This window comes from Sus scrofa, chromosome 6, assembly GCF_054392235.1.
Source record: "Sus scrofa isolate SSC_HxYL_T2T_F1_AM1 chromosome 6, Sscrofa_HxYL_maternal_Yorkshire_Landrace_v2.0, whole genome shotgun sequence".
NCBI lineage: Eukaryota > Metazoa > Chordata > Mammalia > Artiodactyla > Suidae > Sus > Sus scrofa.
Genome location: NC_139388.1, coordinates 56,574,011 through 56,591,043, shown reverse-complemented (window position 1 = coordinate 56,591,043; position 17,033 = coordinate 56,574,011). Strand labels below are relative to the sequence as shown.

General features: G+C 57.2%; 1 protein-coding gene across 1 annotated transcript; it reads left to right on the top strand.

Annotated features, from left to right (window-relative positions):
- Positions 1-6,123: 6,123 nt before the first annotated feature.
- On the top strand, positions 6,124-11,108 carry PTGIR (prostaglandin I2 receptor). Its single transcript, XM_003355952.5, has 2 exons — positions 6,124-7,356; positions 8,418-11,108. The coding sequence occupies exons 1-2, from the start codon at positions 6,589-6,591 to the stop codon at positions 8,802-8,804; spliced, it is 1,155 nt and encodes a 384-aa protein (XP_003356000.1). The 5' UTR covers positions 6,124-6,588; the 3' UTR covers positions 8,805-11,108.
- Positions 11,109-17,033: the final 5,925 nt, after the last annotated feature.

Here is a 17,033-nt window from a genome sequence, read left to right as displayed (position 1 = left end):
TCTGCAGGACATATATAGCCTGCAGTTAAATAGGAGTACTTCAGGATTTCCTGTCGTGGCTCAGTGGAAATCAATCCGACTAGGAACCATGAGGTTGTGGGTTCGATCCCTGGCCTCGCCAAGTGGGTAAAGGATCTACTGTTGCTGTGAGCTCTGGTGTGGGTCGCAGCCGTAGCTCGGATCTGGCATTGCTGTGGCCCTATCATAGGCTGGCAGCTACAGCTCCAATTAGACCCCTAGCCTGGGAATCTCCATATGCCGTGGGTGCGGCCCTAAAAGGACAAAAAAGACCAAAAAAAAAAAAAAAAAAAGGAATACTTCATATAAAAGTCCACATTATTTCTGGCTTCTTCCAAATTGGAAGGTCTGGGTCGACCCTGCAAGGTGAGAAGAGGCTGTGAGATGTGCCCTGCGCTTTCCAGTTTGCCAAAGTCTCCACCATACCCTATTGTCTCCTGGTTAAGGAGGTTGAGCGTCAGTCCCTGTTAATCACAGCGCCTGTGCCAGGGGCTTCTTACAGAGGAATGTCTTAAATTATGTCTCTGTTGAAAACAAAGAAAAGGAGACTGGGTGAGCTATGGGCTTGGTTAATTATTTTACCTGGTTGGTCCTGGGGCCACTGAGTTTGTGACCCCTCCCCTCTCCTTATGCCTTCTTGTCTGGAGACTGACAGGTGGATCTGGATGGAGATGGCTCACTGGGCCTCCCATCCCCAGAGAAGGGATGCGCCTGCATCTGGCAAGGGCTCGATTATTCACATTGGATTAGGGTCCCCTGGGCCCCAACTCTGAGTTTCCTGTTGAATTGAGGCAGGAGAAGCTGTAATTACATCTCTCTCCTGCCTCCCACCTCTCAGCTGGCTCCGGCCTGGTTGCATCATGTCTGTGGGAGCCCCAGGGGAGACGGGGGACAGAGAGAGCCAAAGATGAGCTGTGGGGTGGGGGGAGGCAGGAGGCAGGATGCTGAGAGCGAAGTTGCCAGAGGAATTCTGGAATTTCACAGACAGATCTAGCATCCTTGTATCTTAGAACCCAAAATGCCAAGGAATCTAGAATCCCAGGACCTTTGGAGGGCTGGAATTCTGGAGTCTTGGAACCCTGTGGGGCCAGGATACTGAGGTCCTGTCCCTTTGTTCGACTAGGATTCTGGAGCTCAGCACTTCAGGAGTGTAAAGATTTCTTGAGCCTGGACTGTTGCAGTTTAGACCCTTTGAGCCCCAGGATCTTGGAGCTGGTCTTAGGGGATGGACACTGGGAGACCAGCGAGGGGTGCTGGCTGACCTGGTTGGGGCTGAGGCAAGGAGTGGGAGGAAGTGTTTGCCTGGAGAAGGAGGTGAGGTGAGGGAGCCTGTACCCAGACTGAGGCTCGGAGGGAGGAGAAGCCAGAGGGACAGCGCTGTTCCCTGGGTGATCAGCCTCCAAACTGGATAATCTCATTAGCTAGCGGGTATGACCCTGCAGCACCACCTTCTGTCACCCGCTGCTCTTTCCTGCCACCCCCAGCTGTGATGTCAGCTCTGGGGACAGGCCCTGGCTGGAGTCAGAGCCAGACCAAGAGGCAGCAAAGTGAACGCCTAGGGAAGTGGCTGCACCCAGCGGATCCCCTTCCACTTCACTCAAACCCCAGGGCTGTGCCCAGCTACTTCCCCTCCACACCCCACGACATTGGCCCTGATGGCATTGACAGAAGAGGGGGGCGCTGATAGCCCAGAGCCAGAAGGAGCCGTAACCATGGCCCTCACTTATTGGGAGTTCCGGGCCCAGTTTCACAAGCCCCATCTCACTCTTTTTTTTTTTTTTCTTTGATGTGGGATTTCAGTTCCCAGACCAGGGATTGAACCGGGCGGCGGGGGGCGGGGGGGAGGCAAAAGTGAAAGTGCCAAGTCCTAACCACTAAACCACCAGGGAACTGCTAAGCCCCATCTCACTCAATTCTCTTGGTAGCCTCAAGGATTCTGTTTACCTCCATTTTTTATATTTATTTTTTAATTTTAATCTTATTTATTTATTTTTTGCTTTTTAGGGCCACACCCTCAGCTTATGGAAGTTCCCAGGCTAGGAGTCACAGTAGAGCTGCAGCTGCTGGCCTATACCACAGCCACAGCCACATCAGATCCCGGCCGCATCTGCAACCCACACCACAGATCACAGCAACGGCGGATCCTTAACCCACTGAGTGAGGCCAGGGATCGAACCTGTGTCCTCATGAATGCTAGTCAGATTCATTTCCACTGAGCCATGATGGGAACTCCCTCATTTTTAAAATTAATTAATTAATTAATTGGGGGGGAGGCACCTATGGAGTTCCCAGGCCAAAGATCAGATCCGGGCTGTAGTTGCCACCTAAGCCAAAGCGGCAGTGAACCTGGATCCTTAACCCACTGTGCCCACTGTGCTTAGCCAGGGATTGAACCTGCATCCCTGTGCTCCCAAGACGCCGCCAATCCCATTGCGCCACAGCAGGAACTCCTACCCCCATGGTACAGACACAGAAGACCAGCACGGAGAGGTGATGTCACCTGGTCAGTTGGGGCTGGAATTTGGAGTGGGAGGAGCCCATGGGTGACTTCAGGAGAGGCCGGAAGGGTCCACTTGAAGGACAGAAATGAGAGGATCCCAGGTGAGGGACACAGCCCAGCAAAGGCAGGGCAGGAACCACAAAGTAGGGACACCAGGAAAAGCTGAGGGAAGCAGCAGCCCATAAGCAGGTAAGGGCCCATCTGGGGTGAGAGAGGGCAGTGGGCAGAAAACTGGCCTCCAGCTATAGGGCCTGGGACCCGCCAAGGATGGATGGGTCAGATGGACACACAGCAGCTTCTCACAGCAGCCAGTGGGGACAGGTGACAGGCAGGCCTGGCAGATATAAACAGCTGGTGGTGTGTGGTGAGAGGGCACGAGTGGGGTCAGCTTCCTCCCAGGGCACGGCCAGGAGGACGGAAACCAGGGAGCCAGGAGAGGGTCGGGCCCAGGGCAGGCTGGCATCTTAGGTCAGCAGCCGTCCAGATGCAGGCTTGGATAGGCAGTTGGAGGCGCTGGCCGGCAGGCGTGGGAGAGCCAGTCCTGGTCCCATTTCCTGGCCTGCTTGGTGTGTGCCTTCTTGACACCCACCCAGATGGAATGACTCAGCTGAGGGCCTGCCCGGGGCTCCAACTCCAACCTTCCACTTTCATCACTGTCACACATCACTTGGGAACATGCCCCCATGGGAAGGCGCTCTCTGAGCCTCTCTGTGCCCCCAGCCCTTGGCACATGGTGAGTGGGTCAGGGTCCTTGAGTGAAGAACAACGCTGGCAGCTACTTGGAATTCCCATCGTGGCTCAGTGGTTAACGAACCCAGCTAGAATCCATGAGGTTGCCGTTTCGATCCCTGGCCTCACACAGTGGGTTACGGATCCGGCGTTGCCGTGAGCTGTGGTGTGGGTACAGACGCAGCTCGGATCCCGCGTTGCTGTGGCTGTGGGGTAGGCCGGTGGCTACAGCTCCAATTCAACCCCTAGCCTGGGAACCTCCATGTGCCACGGGTGCAGCCCCCAAAAGCAAGTTAGTTAATTAATTAATTAAAACACCCAAACACTGGCCGCTACTTGAGGGCTTCCTGGAGGTGGCAGGGTGAATTCCGTCTCTAACCTTCATACGATATCCCAACAAGGGGGGGCAGCCGTCTGAGGAAGGACATCAAGGCTTAGATACCTTCGGACACACGGGGGCACACAGCCATAGCGAAACACGTGGGCCCCCCATACACAGACCGGCATGGACACCCCAGTAGATAGTCACACAAAGCGATCTTAGAGGAGAGAATGTCCACCCCGCTGCAACACACATGCACACACACACACCAGTAGATTCTCGCATAGGTCACGCAAACCCACCCCTGAAGCTCACACTTCCAGGGTCCCCAGAACCCCCCTCCAGGTAGCCCTTACTCCTGGCCTTCCCCCGCCCAGGCCGTGTGTCCCTTTCCGGCCCTCTCTGGGTTCTCCGCTCCTGCGCTGCTCCAGGGTCCCTCTGGGGAGGCCCAGTCCTGTTCTTAGCAGCTTGCTGGGGGGGGCGGCGCTGACTCACCCACCCACAGCAGCTCCTTCCCACATAGCTACCCACCCCCGAAAGTCTCCCCACTCCCCCGCACAGCCCAGCCCAGGGGACCTCTCACCCCAGGGCCCCTGGATGGAAGAGGAACCCTTCGGGGCCCTTATGGGCCCCGGCTGGGGCACCAGCAGGCAGAGGCCCTGGGTCCTCTCCTTAGGAATAAGCTACAGGCACCCCCCTCTCCCGCTCGTGCTGGAGCCCCAAACTGATGCCACGGTTGCCAGGGCACAAGTGGGGAAACTGAGGCCTGAAGGGTGGCACGTGTGAGGTGTTACTAGATGGGAGCAGCGTGGACTTGCTGAATGTTCCACAGCGCCTGGTGGGGCAGGGAGCCAGTGGGAGGGAGGCTCCGGGAAGCAGCGAAGCAGAGCTCCCCCTCACCCCAGCCCTGCAACTCCCCTGATGCTGAGACAGGACGCAAGCCTGCCAGGCATCATCCTTTATTAATATCATAGAACTTCCTGAGTTCCCTCTGGTCTGCCGGAGATCACAGAGTGTGTGGGGGGGAATCATGTGGCCTGGCGCGTGCAAACACACACACACTCACACACACACACAGAGGCACCCTCAGAGCAGGGCTAAGTGGTCGGAGCCCCTGGGGTGGCTGGAGCTGGGCTATCATCCACCAGGGCGGAAGCTGAGGATGCCAGCTGGGCATGGGTGATTGGGAGGTGGGGGAGGTGGGGGGGAGGGGATCGTGATCATGGGGAGTGGGGGAAAGGGAAAGCCTATGGCTGCCCAGTGTCCAGCCCTGGGGTGAGGAACATCCTTCCTGGCCTTGGATGTGACACAATTATCTACACAGGCCCACTCCTTGTTACAAAGAGGGGTCTGGGATGGGCCCCTGGCCATGGTCAGCCACCAGGCTTATGAAGCCGGTGTTACCCCATTGCACGGATGAGGAAACTGAGGTCCACGGGCTTCCCGTCCTGGCCGGGGACCATCAGAGAGCAGGCAGGTAGTGAAACTGGCGTGAGATCTTGAATGCGTACTCTCTGCGCTTAAACTGCCTCCCTGAAAAATCAGGGGTGTCTGAGAGGGTCCTTGAGCTCCCACCTGGCCCTCATGGGCGGGGAGGCTGCAGGGGAAGCCATGAGGTTCAGTGGCAACAGTGATGGTGATCACTGTGCTGGCAGGGGGACACCCAGGCTGACTACACTGGCTGGAGGGTGGTGGCTGTGCGGCTGGCCATGTGTTTGGGGTGGGGTGGGAGAAATGGAGGAACAGCGGAGTTGGAGCCCTGGACGGCTGTCTGTGGCTAAAATATTCCTTGAAGTCAAGGTCACCAGAGCTTGGCCTGGGGCCTGGGAGTGCTGGGGTGAGAGGTGGGGGGTGTGTCCCCCTTTGATGCCTGAGAGCAGTGGAAATCCTGGGGCAGACCTGTCCCTTATCAGTGGATGACAAGTCCGGCGCCCCCCAAGGCTCTGTGGGGTGGCTGAGTGTGCAAGCTGGGAGCCCCAGGACGGACTCCAGGGACTGGCATTTTGTTCTCTGGGCCACCTCTTCCCCCTGCCTCGTGGAAGGAGTGAAGTCTATCCAGGGAACAGAAATCCCAGTGGTGCCTGGAAAACACTGCATCAGAGAGGAATTTCCCGGTCATGTCTCAATCCCTGGCCGTGTCCTAACCCCAGAGCCTGAGCCCAGAATAGATGCCAGAGGCCACACCAGACAGCCTTGAGGACTTGTCGGCTGTGGCCCTCAGGTCCTGTCCCCACTGGGTGTGATGACTCAGGTGATCCCTAACCCAGGTCCACTGAGCGATGCTGGGAAGGGACAGGGTGGCAGAGACCTGAGTGTGGGGAGACGGCAGGTGGCTCAGTGATGTGGGCCGGGGGAGAGGACACAGGGAGGAGAGGCAGAGGCCTGTCCTGGGCAGGGGGGGATGGAGGGAGCCGCCAGGGAAAGGCGGGAGGGAGCCCAGGGGCCGCTGGAGAAAGCAGGGGAGGGGAGGCGGGGCAGAGAGAGGAAATGAAAAAGCCGGGGTGAGCGAGCAAGCCGGGGAGGGAGGGAGGAGAGAGGGAAGGAGGGAGAAGTTGACACTCGGCGTTGGACCCAGCGAGAGACACCCAGGAGAAGCAGCAAGGGGACAGAGGAGGGACTGGGAGGCTGCAGAGGTGCGGTGGGGAGGGGCTGGGAGAGGTCAAAGCCGAGACCGGGAGCGAGAGCTGTCCAGGGACCAGGAAGGAGACAGAGACGGAGCGACAGCAAGAGACGGAGACGGAGAAAGAACGCGCTAGGGGCTTGGCGAGGAGAGGACTGGACCTGGAGACCGAGGCAGAAGGAAAGAAAGAGGGGAGAGAAATAGACAGAAATTGACGCCCAGCAGGACCTGCCGCGGGTCGACGGGGACCTGAGCCCACTCCCTCCAGCTGCAGCGGGGACCACAGGGAGCGCCGGCGGGGTTGGGCGTCGCAGGGGCGGACCCGGCCTCCCCCTCCCACCCCATCTCCCACCCCCGGGGACCCCTCCAGCCCGGCGGTCGCCCGCGGCGAGGCGGGGGATGGCCGATTCTTGCCGGAACCTCACGTACGTGCGGGACTCGGTGGGCCCGGCCACCAGCACCCTGATGTTCGTGGCGGGCGTGGTGGGCAACGGGCTGGCCCTGGGCATCCTGGGGGCGCGGCGGCGGTCACGGCCCTCGGCCTTCGCCGTCCTGGTCACCGGGCTGGCCGTCACCGACCTGCTGGGCACGTGCTTCCTGAGCCCCGCCGTGTTCGCGGCCTACGCCCGCAACAGCTCGCTGCTGGGCCTGGCCCGGGGCCGCCCGGCGCTGTGCGACGCCTTCGCCTTCGCCATGACCTTCTTCGGGCTGGCCTCCACGCTCATCCTCTTCGCGATGGCCGTGGAGCGCTGCCTGGCGCTCAGCCACCCCTACCTCTACGCCCAGCTGGACGGGCCGCGTCGCGCCCGCCTGGCGCTGCCTGCCATCTACGCCTTCTGCACGGCCTTCTGCGCGCTGCCCCTGCTGGGCCTGGGCCAACACCAGCAGTACTGCCCGGGCAGCTGGTGCTTCATCCGTCTGCGCTCGGCCGAGCTGGGTGGCTGCGCCTTCTCGCTGGCCTACGCCAGCCTCATGGCCCTGCTGGTGGCCGCCATCGTCCTCTGCAACGGCTCAGTCACCCTCAGCCTCTGCCGCATGTACCGACAGCAGAGACGCCACCAGGGCTCGCTGGTCCCCAGCCCCCGGGCAGGTGAGGACGAGGTGGACCACCTGATCCTGCTGGCCCTCATGACTGGCATCATGACTGTGTGCTCCCTGCCCCTCATGGTGAGTGCCCCTTGCGGCGGGGGGGGGGGGGGGGGGGGGGAGGAGGGCAGCAGCCGGCTTTAGCCTCCAGGGGCTGAGCCCATTTCATGGATCTGGAGACTGAGCCTCAGAGAGGTCAGAGGCTGTGGCCACGGTCAAGCAACTCCCCACTCCCAGGAGAAGTCTTTCCCCATTTGCTTCTGCCCCATTTCACTCCTCCTGACCCTGTCGCCCCTTCTCCATCTCTAGCCCCCACCCCTGCCAATTTCACCCCCAGGAGCCTTCCCCTGCCCCTGCCTGATAATAAGACCCGCCAGGCATTGAGTGCTTGCTCTCTGTACACCCTCTGCTCAGGGTTTAGAAATCCTTTCTCAGATAATCTCCAAAATGATCTTCATCACATTTTCCACAAGCACTTAGCAAGAAGTGGGATGACGTCCTTGTCCCTGCCCTGTCACCGTTTTCACAGATGAAGGGTGATAAGGTCTCTTGCCCACGACCACACAGAGGCAGGTCTGGACCCTGGGCTCCTCTGATTTCTGAGTCAGCTCTCCCGGCTGCCACACTCCCCACTTCCCCATGCCAGCCCCACCCAAATCTCTGCCCTTAGCATCTCCTAGCCTCGCCACTTTCCGGCAGGAACTCCCGCCCTGCCTCTCCCAAATTACAGCAGGGAGACCCTGGCCCTTGGCACCCAGTCACCCCGCTTATACCCTGGGCTTCAGTTTCTCTTTCTGTAAAATGCAAGGGCTGGGCTAGATGTAAGGATTGTCCAACTTTGGGGGGGGGGTGGTGACAAAAGACCCGGAGACTGGACACGCTCAGGCACAGCCCTGGGACACAGTCCTGGCGTCGTGGCCCCATCTCTCCCCCTCTAGGGCTTTGCAGTTGTCCCCTGGGGCTTTTTCTCCCTCCCCCCGCCCCATGCGCTTGTTATTTAGTTTTCATCTTATTCCCTTCCCCATCCAGCAGGCCACCCCTCCCTCATTTCTGCCGATGAGCAAGGGGTGGGAGAGGAGCTTTGGGGGGTGGGTGGAGGCAGGACTGGTGGGTGGTTCTTGACGGCCTCACTCTGCCCCCAGATCCGCGGCTTCACCCAAGCCATCGCCCCGGACAGCAGCGAGATGGGGGACCTCCTCGCCTTCCGTTTCAACGCCTTCAACCCCATCCTGGACCCTTGGGTCTTCATCCTTTTCCGCAAGGCCGTTTTCCAGCGCCTCAAGCTCTGGTTCTGTTGCCTGTGCCTGAGGCCCGCCCAAGGCGACTCGCAGACATCCCTCGCCTGGCCCGCTTCGGGGAGGAAGGACTCAAGGGCCCCTGCTGCTCCCAGGGGGAAGGAGGGGAGCTGGGTTCCTCTGTCAGCCTGGGGCGAAGGGCAGGGGGCACCCTTGCCTGCCGCACAGCCATCCAGCAACACCGTGGGAACGCCATCCAAAGGGGGGTCTGAGACCGCCTGCTCCCTCTGCTGACATCTGCCCTGAGCTCTCCGGCCCTGACTTCCGGGAGCGGGAGCCAGAAGTTCGGGGACATGGCTGATGGCTGGGGGTGGATAAGCCCAGAGATGGATCCTGGAGCCCTGCGTCCCGGAACATTGACCCTCTGAATTCAGGGGGTGATCAGCTGCTATTTCTCCTCCTTCAGGGTGGCTGTGCGGGCTGTGGAGGGAGGGGGAGAGGGAGCCAGAGCAATTATCCTGGAGCATAAAAAGGACAGTTCCCTCCAAATATCCGGTGGCCTGGCGGCCTGGTCTGGCCATCGCTTGCCCATCCATCTCACTATCTAAATATTTAGAAAGCAGAAAAGTTCCCAGCAGCTTCTGTGCAACTCAGGTCTGCTCTGGTTAGGGTTCTGGCTCTGACCCTCATTCATTCAGGGTGCCCCACTTGCCCATGCCTAATCTCCAGAGGACAGCCCTGCCCTCTCCCAGCCCACTCCAAGGCCCCCCCACCATCTCTGCCTCAAGGAAGCCACAGAGTCTGTGACAAGCTCCCTGCTTCCCTTTACTTTTTTTTCCCCCCTCTTTTTTAGGGCCCACTGGAGGCATATGAAAGTTCTCAGGCTAGGGGTCAAATCAGAGCTACAGCTGCCGGCCTACAGCACAGCCACAGCAACGCCAGATCTGAGCCGTATCTGTGACCTACGCCATAGCTTGCATTAACTTTGGATCCTTAACCCACTGAGTGAGGCCAGAACTTGCATCCTCATGGATACTAGTTGAGTTCTTAACCCCCTGAGCCACAACAGGAACTCCTAGTTCTGATTCCCGCGCTGGACTTGGGAGCCCTGGTCCCAGCAGGGGGAGGTGGGAGGGACGGGAGACTGTTGCATTGTGGGTAACACCACTGGACAGGTACCTGGGAAACTGCATAGCTTGGTGGGTTCCAAGATGAGGATGATGGAGCCATGGGATGCAGGGGAGCTGGAGAAGCTGGAGGGCAAAGGGGTAGGAGGCAGGGAACTCAGGGCTGGCCCTAGAACTCAGACTTAAGTCCCATGCCCCCGTCCCTGAATAGATGGCTGCCCCCTCACGGAGCCTGACCTCACCTCCTGTGTCCTTTCGAAGCTCTCCCAAAAATGTCATTCAGGATTCCCCTTGTGGCTCAGTGGGTTAAGGATCAGGCATTGTCACTAGGGTGGCTCTGGTTAGAGCTGTGTTTTGGTTTTGATCTCTGGCGTGGGAACTTTCACATGCAGCAGACGCAACCCCCCAAAACACAAAACGTCATTCATTCAACAAGGCAGAGAGCGGGCGCTGACTCTACCAGCTGCTGGGGACACAGATCAGTCTCTGCCCCACCCTGGACTCCTCTGGGGGTGACTTCCAGCCTTCAGTTCCCCTTCTGACTGCTGGGGTGATTTCCAGCCCCTTTCTCATGGCCATTCTCTGCACTCATGCACAGCATCAAGGGTGTGCAGGGGGCAAGCATGAATGAACTGGGGCTTAGTGGGGTGGTGGGTGGTGGGGGAATGGGAAAGCCCACAGACTTCCCTCCACTCCCCACCACTTCCGCTTTCCCTTTCTCCCTTGCTTCATGGTTAAAACAATGCATCTGCCTGGTGGGGGCGGGGAGTAGGTGAGGCTGAGTTTCCTATAAAGGCAGTAGCAGTCCCTCTCCACGGTGGGATGTACCCTCACTCCATCTGGCTATTATTAGAGCCTTTCTACAGAGACTGGAATCAAGGTCCAGAGAGGGCGCTCACCGGCTACAGGCCACACAGCAAGGAGAAAGCCGTCTGCAGGTGGAGCTGGTCTTTCCATCTCCTTAGGCCCGATCACTGCGGGGATCGGTGCGTTTGCCTTCCTGAGCCTTGATTTCCTTTTACATAGAATGGTCATCATGACCCAGAGCTCAGCTCGCAGGGCTGTGCTGAGGATGAAATGAGTCCTGCGAAGAGCAATTTAGCGCCAGCCCCCAATACATGTTACTGTTCTCGCCCTTGTGGTCGTTGTGGCTACAGTCTCTGGCACCTGGGTAAATGTGGTTTGATATTCGGCAACACTCTGCTTCGTTATTTTGACTTTTTTCCCCCCAGTTACTGTGTTTCGTATGAAGGGTGTCTTCAAGAGTTAAAAATAGTTCAAGATGATGCTTCCTGGGTGCAGGACTTCCTTTTGGGGTGATGAGAGGGTTCTGGTGATGAAAACGTTGCGGTGGGGGTTGTACAACATCACAAGTGGATTAAATGTCACTCAGTGGTAGCCTTTAAAATGCTACATTTTTTGTTATGGGTATTTAACCACAATAAAAACCCCTATGTAATACTGAAAAAAATTTGAGGAAGTTTAGAAACTTTTATAGCTGTCTTGGCAGAAATACTATTACATTGTTTGATTTTTTTTTTTTTCCTGTTTTTCGCTACCCTGTAGCTTATGGAGTTCCTGGGCCAGGGATTAGATCTCAGCTGCAGTTGCAACTTAAGCTGCAGCTGGGGCAACACCAGATCTTTAACCCACTGTGGCTTGGGATCGAACCTGTGTCCCGGTGCTAAAGAGACGCCTCTGATCCCGTTGCACCACAGCAGGATCACTTATATTGCTTGAATTTCATAACCAAAATATTGACTTATATGTGTGACTGGGTCACTTTGCTGCACAGCAGAAATTGGCACAATGCTGTAAATCAACTATACCTTCATTTGAAAAAAGCAATTTCAAACAGAATGTTGACCTGCACCAGAACAAACCAACAAAAACAGGTCAAGAAACATCAGGTGTTGGTGTTGTGACTCAGCGGATTAAGAATCCCACTATTATTAATGAGATTGTGGGTTCGATCCCTGGCCTCGCTCAGTGGGTTAAGGATCTGGCGTTGCTGTGAGCTGGGGTGTAGGTCCCAAACATGGCTCGGATCCCGAGTTGCTGTGCCTGTGGTGTAGGCTGGCAGCTGCAGCTCTGATTTGACCCCTAGCCTGGGAAGCTCCATATGCTGCCAGTGTGGCCCTAAGAAGAAAACAAAAACAGAAAGAAGCTTCAGGTGGGGTCCAGGTTTTGTTCTCAAACCTGGCCTGGCCTGGCCTCACTGGGAACTGGCCGCTGGAGCACAGCCGGTAAGGAGGGGTGGAGGGGCCATTCAGGCAGGAGTCAGGGGGCAGGGCTGCCTACCCTGGCCAGACCCAGGGGTGGGGGAGCCGCTTGCCTCCTCTCTCTGGGCCGCCCCCGAAGGTGGCCCAGTTTGGCCTCTTAGCCCTCGCTGAGTGGGGGTGCAGGGCGGGGCTTTTGAGTCCACAGCACCTTCACCTGAGCCGAGTGCCATGCTCAGTCCCGTCTCCCAGGGGTGGGTCGAGGGGAGGAGAGGTTGAGCCCTGAAGCTGCTTTTGTGCTGGCTTTGACCCACCAGGCCTAACCTCGCAGAGCCAGGCCCTCTCCTCCACACCCCACCGTTTATCTCGGACCCCCACCGCCTCTGGCCTGGATGCCTGCAAGCTTTCTGTGGGGCAGGGGGTTTGAAAGAGCTCCCGCCCCATCTGCCCGCAGCCCCTCCGGGATGGTTTGGAAGCGCCTCTCCTAGCGGGGCCCTGACCCCTGACTGCCAGTGTAGCCTCTCCGCCGGCTGCTGTGGTCCTGCCTGGGGGTCCTGTCTGAGCTGTCGCGTCACCCCAAGCTCGCCAAGCTCCAAGAGCTCCCACTGCCTGGAGGCCACTGCCACCCGCTCTGCGCAGCCGCGGCCGAGGTTTTCCCCAGGAGCCCGAGTGCTTTCGGGCCTCCACCTCTCTGCTCATTGAGGTCACCCTTCCGGTAAGAGCGTTTGCCCTCTTCCATGTGTCGAACGCATCCTGGCGCCTTCAGGTCCTGCTTCGGCTACCCTTTCTCCCGGAAGACCTAGCCACTCCTCTCGGGCGCTCTCAGGGCCGCGGGGGCCCTGGGGGCCCTCGCTGCAGCCATGGTAGCACAGACAGCTGGTCACTTATTCTGCTGGCTTGTCCTCCTTTCTCTTTTCTTATTTTTGGCCGTGCCCAGCTCAGGGATCGAATCTGTGCCACAGCAAGGACCTGAGCCACAGCAATGACAACTGCCAGGTCCTTAACCTGTTGAGCCACCAGGGAACTCCCAAGTTGGCTCTTTTTTTTAAATGGCTGCACCTGTGGCCTATGGCGGTTTCCAGGCCTGGGACTGAATACAAGCCACAGCTGTGGCAATGCTGGATCCTTTAACCCACCGCTTTGGGCGGTGGATTGAACCAATGCCTCCGCAGAGAACTGAGCTGCTGCAGTCAGGTTCTTTGTGTGTGTGTGTGTGTGTGCGTGCCTTTTCTTGGGCCGCTCCTGTGGCATGTGGAGGTTCCCAGGCTAGGGGTCTAACGGGAGCTGTAGCCGCTGGCCTAGGCCAGAGCCACAGCAACGTGGGATCCCAGCCGCGTCTGGGAACTACGCCACAGCTCACGGCAACGCCGGATCCTTGACCCGCTGAGCGAGGCCAGGGATCGAACCCGCAACCTCATGGTTCCTAGTCGGATTCGTTAACCACCACGCCACAACGGGAACTCCTGCACTCAGGTTCTTAACCCCCTGTGCCATAGTGGGAACTCCAAGTAGGCTCTATGTCAGGCTTAGTCTCTGCCAGGTTTTGTCCCCATGATGTAGGGGCGGGTGGGGGGAGGGGACACGGCAGTGACAGAGGGCCTTGGCCCTGTTCTCCTGGGGCTCATGGTTCAGAGTGGGGAGGGTGGAGTCTAAGGGGACATCAGGGAGGGCTTCTTGGAGGAGGAGATGGCTGAGCGGGACCTGAGGACTGGGGGAAAGTGAGCCAGGTAGAGGAGCACTGCTGTGCTCACAGTTCTCACTCTGGCCTCTGATGCCTCCTTTCTTTCTCCTCTCATTCATTCATTCATTCAAAGCACAGAGGAAACGACTCCGACTACGAACCATGAGGTTGCGGGTTTGATCCCTGGCCTCGCTCATTGGGTTAAGGATTACAGTGTTGCTGTGAGCTGTGGTGTAGGCCAGAGGCAACAGCTCTGATTCGACCCCTAGCCTGGGAACCTCCTATGCCGTGGTTGCGGCCCTGAAAAGGCCAAAAAAAAAAAAACTGACTAGTATCCATGGGGACGCAGGTAGGATTCCTGGCCTTGTTCAGTGGGTTAATGATCCGGCGTTGCCATGAGCTGTGGTGTAGGTCGCTGGCGCAGCTTGGATCCTGGTTTTTCTGTGGCTCTGGTGTAGGCCGGCAGCTACAGCTTTGATTCAACCTCTAGCCTGGGAACCCCCATATGCCACATTGTGGTCCTAAAAAGACCAAGACAAAAAAAATCCCCAAACTTCATTTCTGACCTAAGCCAAGCACACCCAGGCCAGTTCCCCAGGACTTGCACTGGGGCTACTGCACTCACTGCCCCACCTGCTGGCTATTTCGGGAATGACATTTAGAGGTGGTCTCCGAGCCACTGCCACACCTCTTCAGGAATTGAGGGGAACGTGGACTCTGATTTCCGGGCCCTAGTTGGGCACCTCCCGATGTGTCCCCATGTCTATTCACTCTCTCAGGACCGACTTTGAGCTGGCCTTACTAGGATCTGTGAGCCTGAGTTGGAAATGTCTTCCACTCCAAGCATCATCTCTCCTCGGTGCCTGCCTCGTGTCCATTAGCAGCACAGAGCTCCATCTCTGTCTTCAATTAATAAAGAGTGGGAACAGGAAGTCAGAGGTTTTTAATAATGCAGGCTGTCTGTGAGTAATAGTCTTTCAAAACATAAGGCCCAAGGGGGGAAATAAAATGAAGGCAGTAGAGAAGTGCAGGCAACATGATGCTGTGGTTAAGAAACGAGGGGCATTTGGGAGGTGGATAATCTGAGTTCCAGCTCAGACTCTTCCCAGAAGTGTGGTGCGAGAGGCTTTACCTGCTGGGGGCCTCCGTTCCTTTCCCGTCAGCTCCCAATGGTAACTTATCTCGTGCTCACACGCTCACTGGGGATTTTGCGCGTCATAAATGGGTGCCCAGTTTTACCAGGACTCAGTCTGGCCCGGGTGAGAATTAAATGAGATGATGTCTAGAAAGTGCTTGTCACAATCCTCTGAGGTGGATATTTTTATGGTCCTCCATCGAGAGAGGATTACTGTTCTCTATTTTGCAGACTGGTAAACTGAGGCTCAGAGAAGTGAAGTCACTGCTTGAGGTTGTCAGGTAAGAAGTGAAAAAGGCGAGAGCTGAGGCAGAGGGAGTGTACAGACGTGGCAGTGAGTGGTCTCACCGGGCTTGCAGCCCAATTCTTTGAGTCACCAAAATATGTCTTCCTCTCAACTCTAAGATCCACCACTGTGACCCCTGCCTCAGCCTAGCTGTCTCTGGCCTACCCGAAGCCATCTTTTCCTTTCTCTCTTCCTTTATGACCAATTAGCAGTTCCTGCTGTGGCTCAACGGGTTAAAGACCAGACGTTGTCTCTGAGAATTCGGATTTGATCCCTGGTCTTGCTCAGTGGGTTAAAAATTCAGTATCGGGGAGTTCCCGTCGTGGCGCAGTGGTTAACGAATCCGACTAGGAACCATGAGGTTGCGGGTTCGGTCCCTGGCCTTGCTCAGTGGGTTAAGGATCTGGCATTGCCATGAGCTGTGGTGTAGGTTGCAGATGCTCTACGAGTAGGCTGGTGGCTACAGCTCAGATTAGACCCCTAGCCTGGGAACCTCCCTTTGCCACAGAGATGGCCCTAGAAAAGACCAAAAAAAGAAAAGAAAAATTAGCATTGCTGCAAGCTGTAGTGTAGGTTGCAGATATGTCTCCGATCTGGCGTTATCGTGGCTGTGATGCAGGCCCTCAGCTGCAGCTCTGATTTGACCCCTAGCCTGGGAACTTCCATATTCTACAGGTGCAGCTGTAAACAAAGAAAAGACCTTTACTCTAAAGCCAGACAGCTGAGAGCATGGACTCCTTGGGACAGATCTGGTTCAGACGCCAACTCTGGCACTTTCTGCTTAATCACTTTGGACCAGTGTTTTCACTTCTCTGGACCTTGGTTTCATAGTCTGCAAAATGCAGATTAATAGCATCAGCCAAAATGGTTGCTTGGATGAGTCAATGAGATGGATGCAGATCTTAGAAGGGAGCCTGTGGAGTAGGGAAGCACCCAATAGAGAACGGCTCATGCTCCCTGGGCACCCACTGCACCCCAGGCCCGGCTCCTACAGGCTCACTGGGGATCCTCGGCCAGCCCCGGAGATCAGTGTTACCATAGCCCCACTTTACAGCAGGGACAGAGAGCCATCTACCCAAGGCCATATGCAGTTAAGGGCCCCAGCTCCCATTGCTCCACTGTCTTTACTGTACAAATACCCAGCTGCAACCAGGTGGCAGGAAAAGGGGACCCAGAAGCTGGGGTTTTGGCAAAATGGCTTAATAGCTCCCAACTTCCCCTCCCTCAGTGCTGGGCTCCAGCGACTGTCCCACACCAGGCAGATTCAGCCGAGGCCCGACCTCTCTGCCACAGGAAAACCCTTGAGGTAAGGCCCTGCCAGGCTTCTCAGTGCTCCCAGGCCAGGTGAAGGTGAGTCTTCTTATTCCACTGAGCTCTTTGCTTGCCTTGTGCCCGGCTGTGGCTGAGTGATTGTGCAGCTCAGACGTAGACAATGACAACCGACCATGGCCCGAGAGAGAAGCGCATGGGTTTTGCAGTTGGGGGCGGGCATATGTGTTTTGGGAAGAGTACCCCCCTCCGCCCTTCTTCTTTACATTCCCACTTAACTCAGGGAGCCTGAGGGGCATCCTCTTCCTCTGCTTTGCAGTTCTTCTGGTGTTTTATTTTCCCCAAGTCTCACTCCTCTGCCTTCTCCAGGAACTGTCTGAAGTCCATGAACTCAGGACCACACCCCTTTTCTCCCCACTGTTCAAACCTGGCACTTAGGCTGCCTGACCCTGATCCCTGTTGAGAACCCCCCTCTGGCCAAGGCCCCCAGACCCTGTCTTTTTGTTCCCCTGGATGACATCCTTCCTCCCCCTGCACAGCCACCTTACAGGGCCCAGCTCGATGCTGCCCCCCCCCAAGCGGGATGCTCTCATGACATGATGGACCGGTCTCATCCTGCAGACATTTGCATGACTGACATGCGCCCCAAGGCGGAGTGGGTCTCTCTGCTCAAGGGTGCAGGCCCCATGCTGCCGATGGCACTCTAAGCTGCCAGGACAGAACCCTGCCCTCAACGACCGTGCAATCTGCTTGGGACCCATGCAGGGAGCAGGCCCAGAAACCAAGACAAGAGGGGAAGAGCCAAC

Coding starts and splice junctions, on each gene's coding strand:
- PTGIR (XM_003355952.5), top strand. CDS start 6,589: ATGGCCGATTCTTGCCGGAACCTCACGTACGTGCGGGACTCGGTGGGC. Junction 7,357..8,417: donor TGTGCTCCCTGCCCCTCATG/GTGAGTGCCCCT, acceptor CTCTGCCCCCAG/ATCCGCGGCTTCACCCAAGC.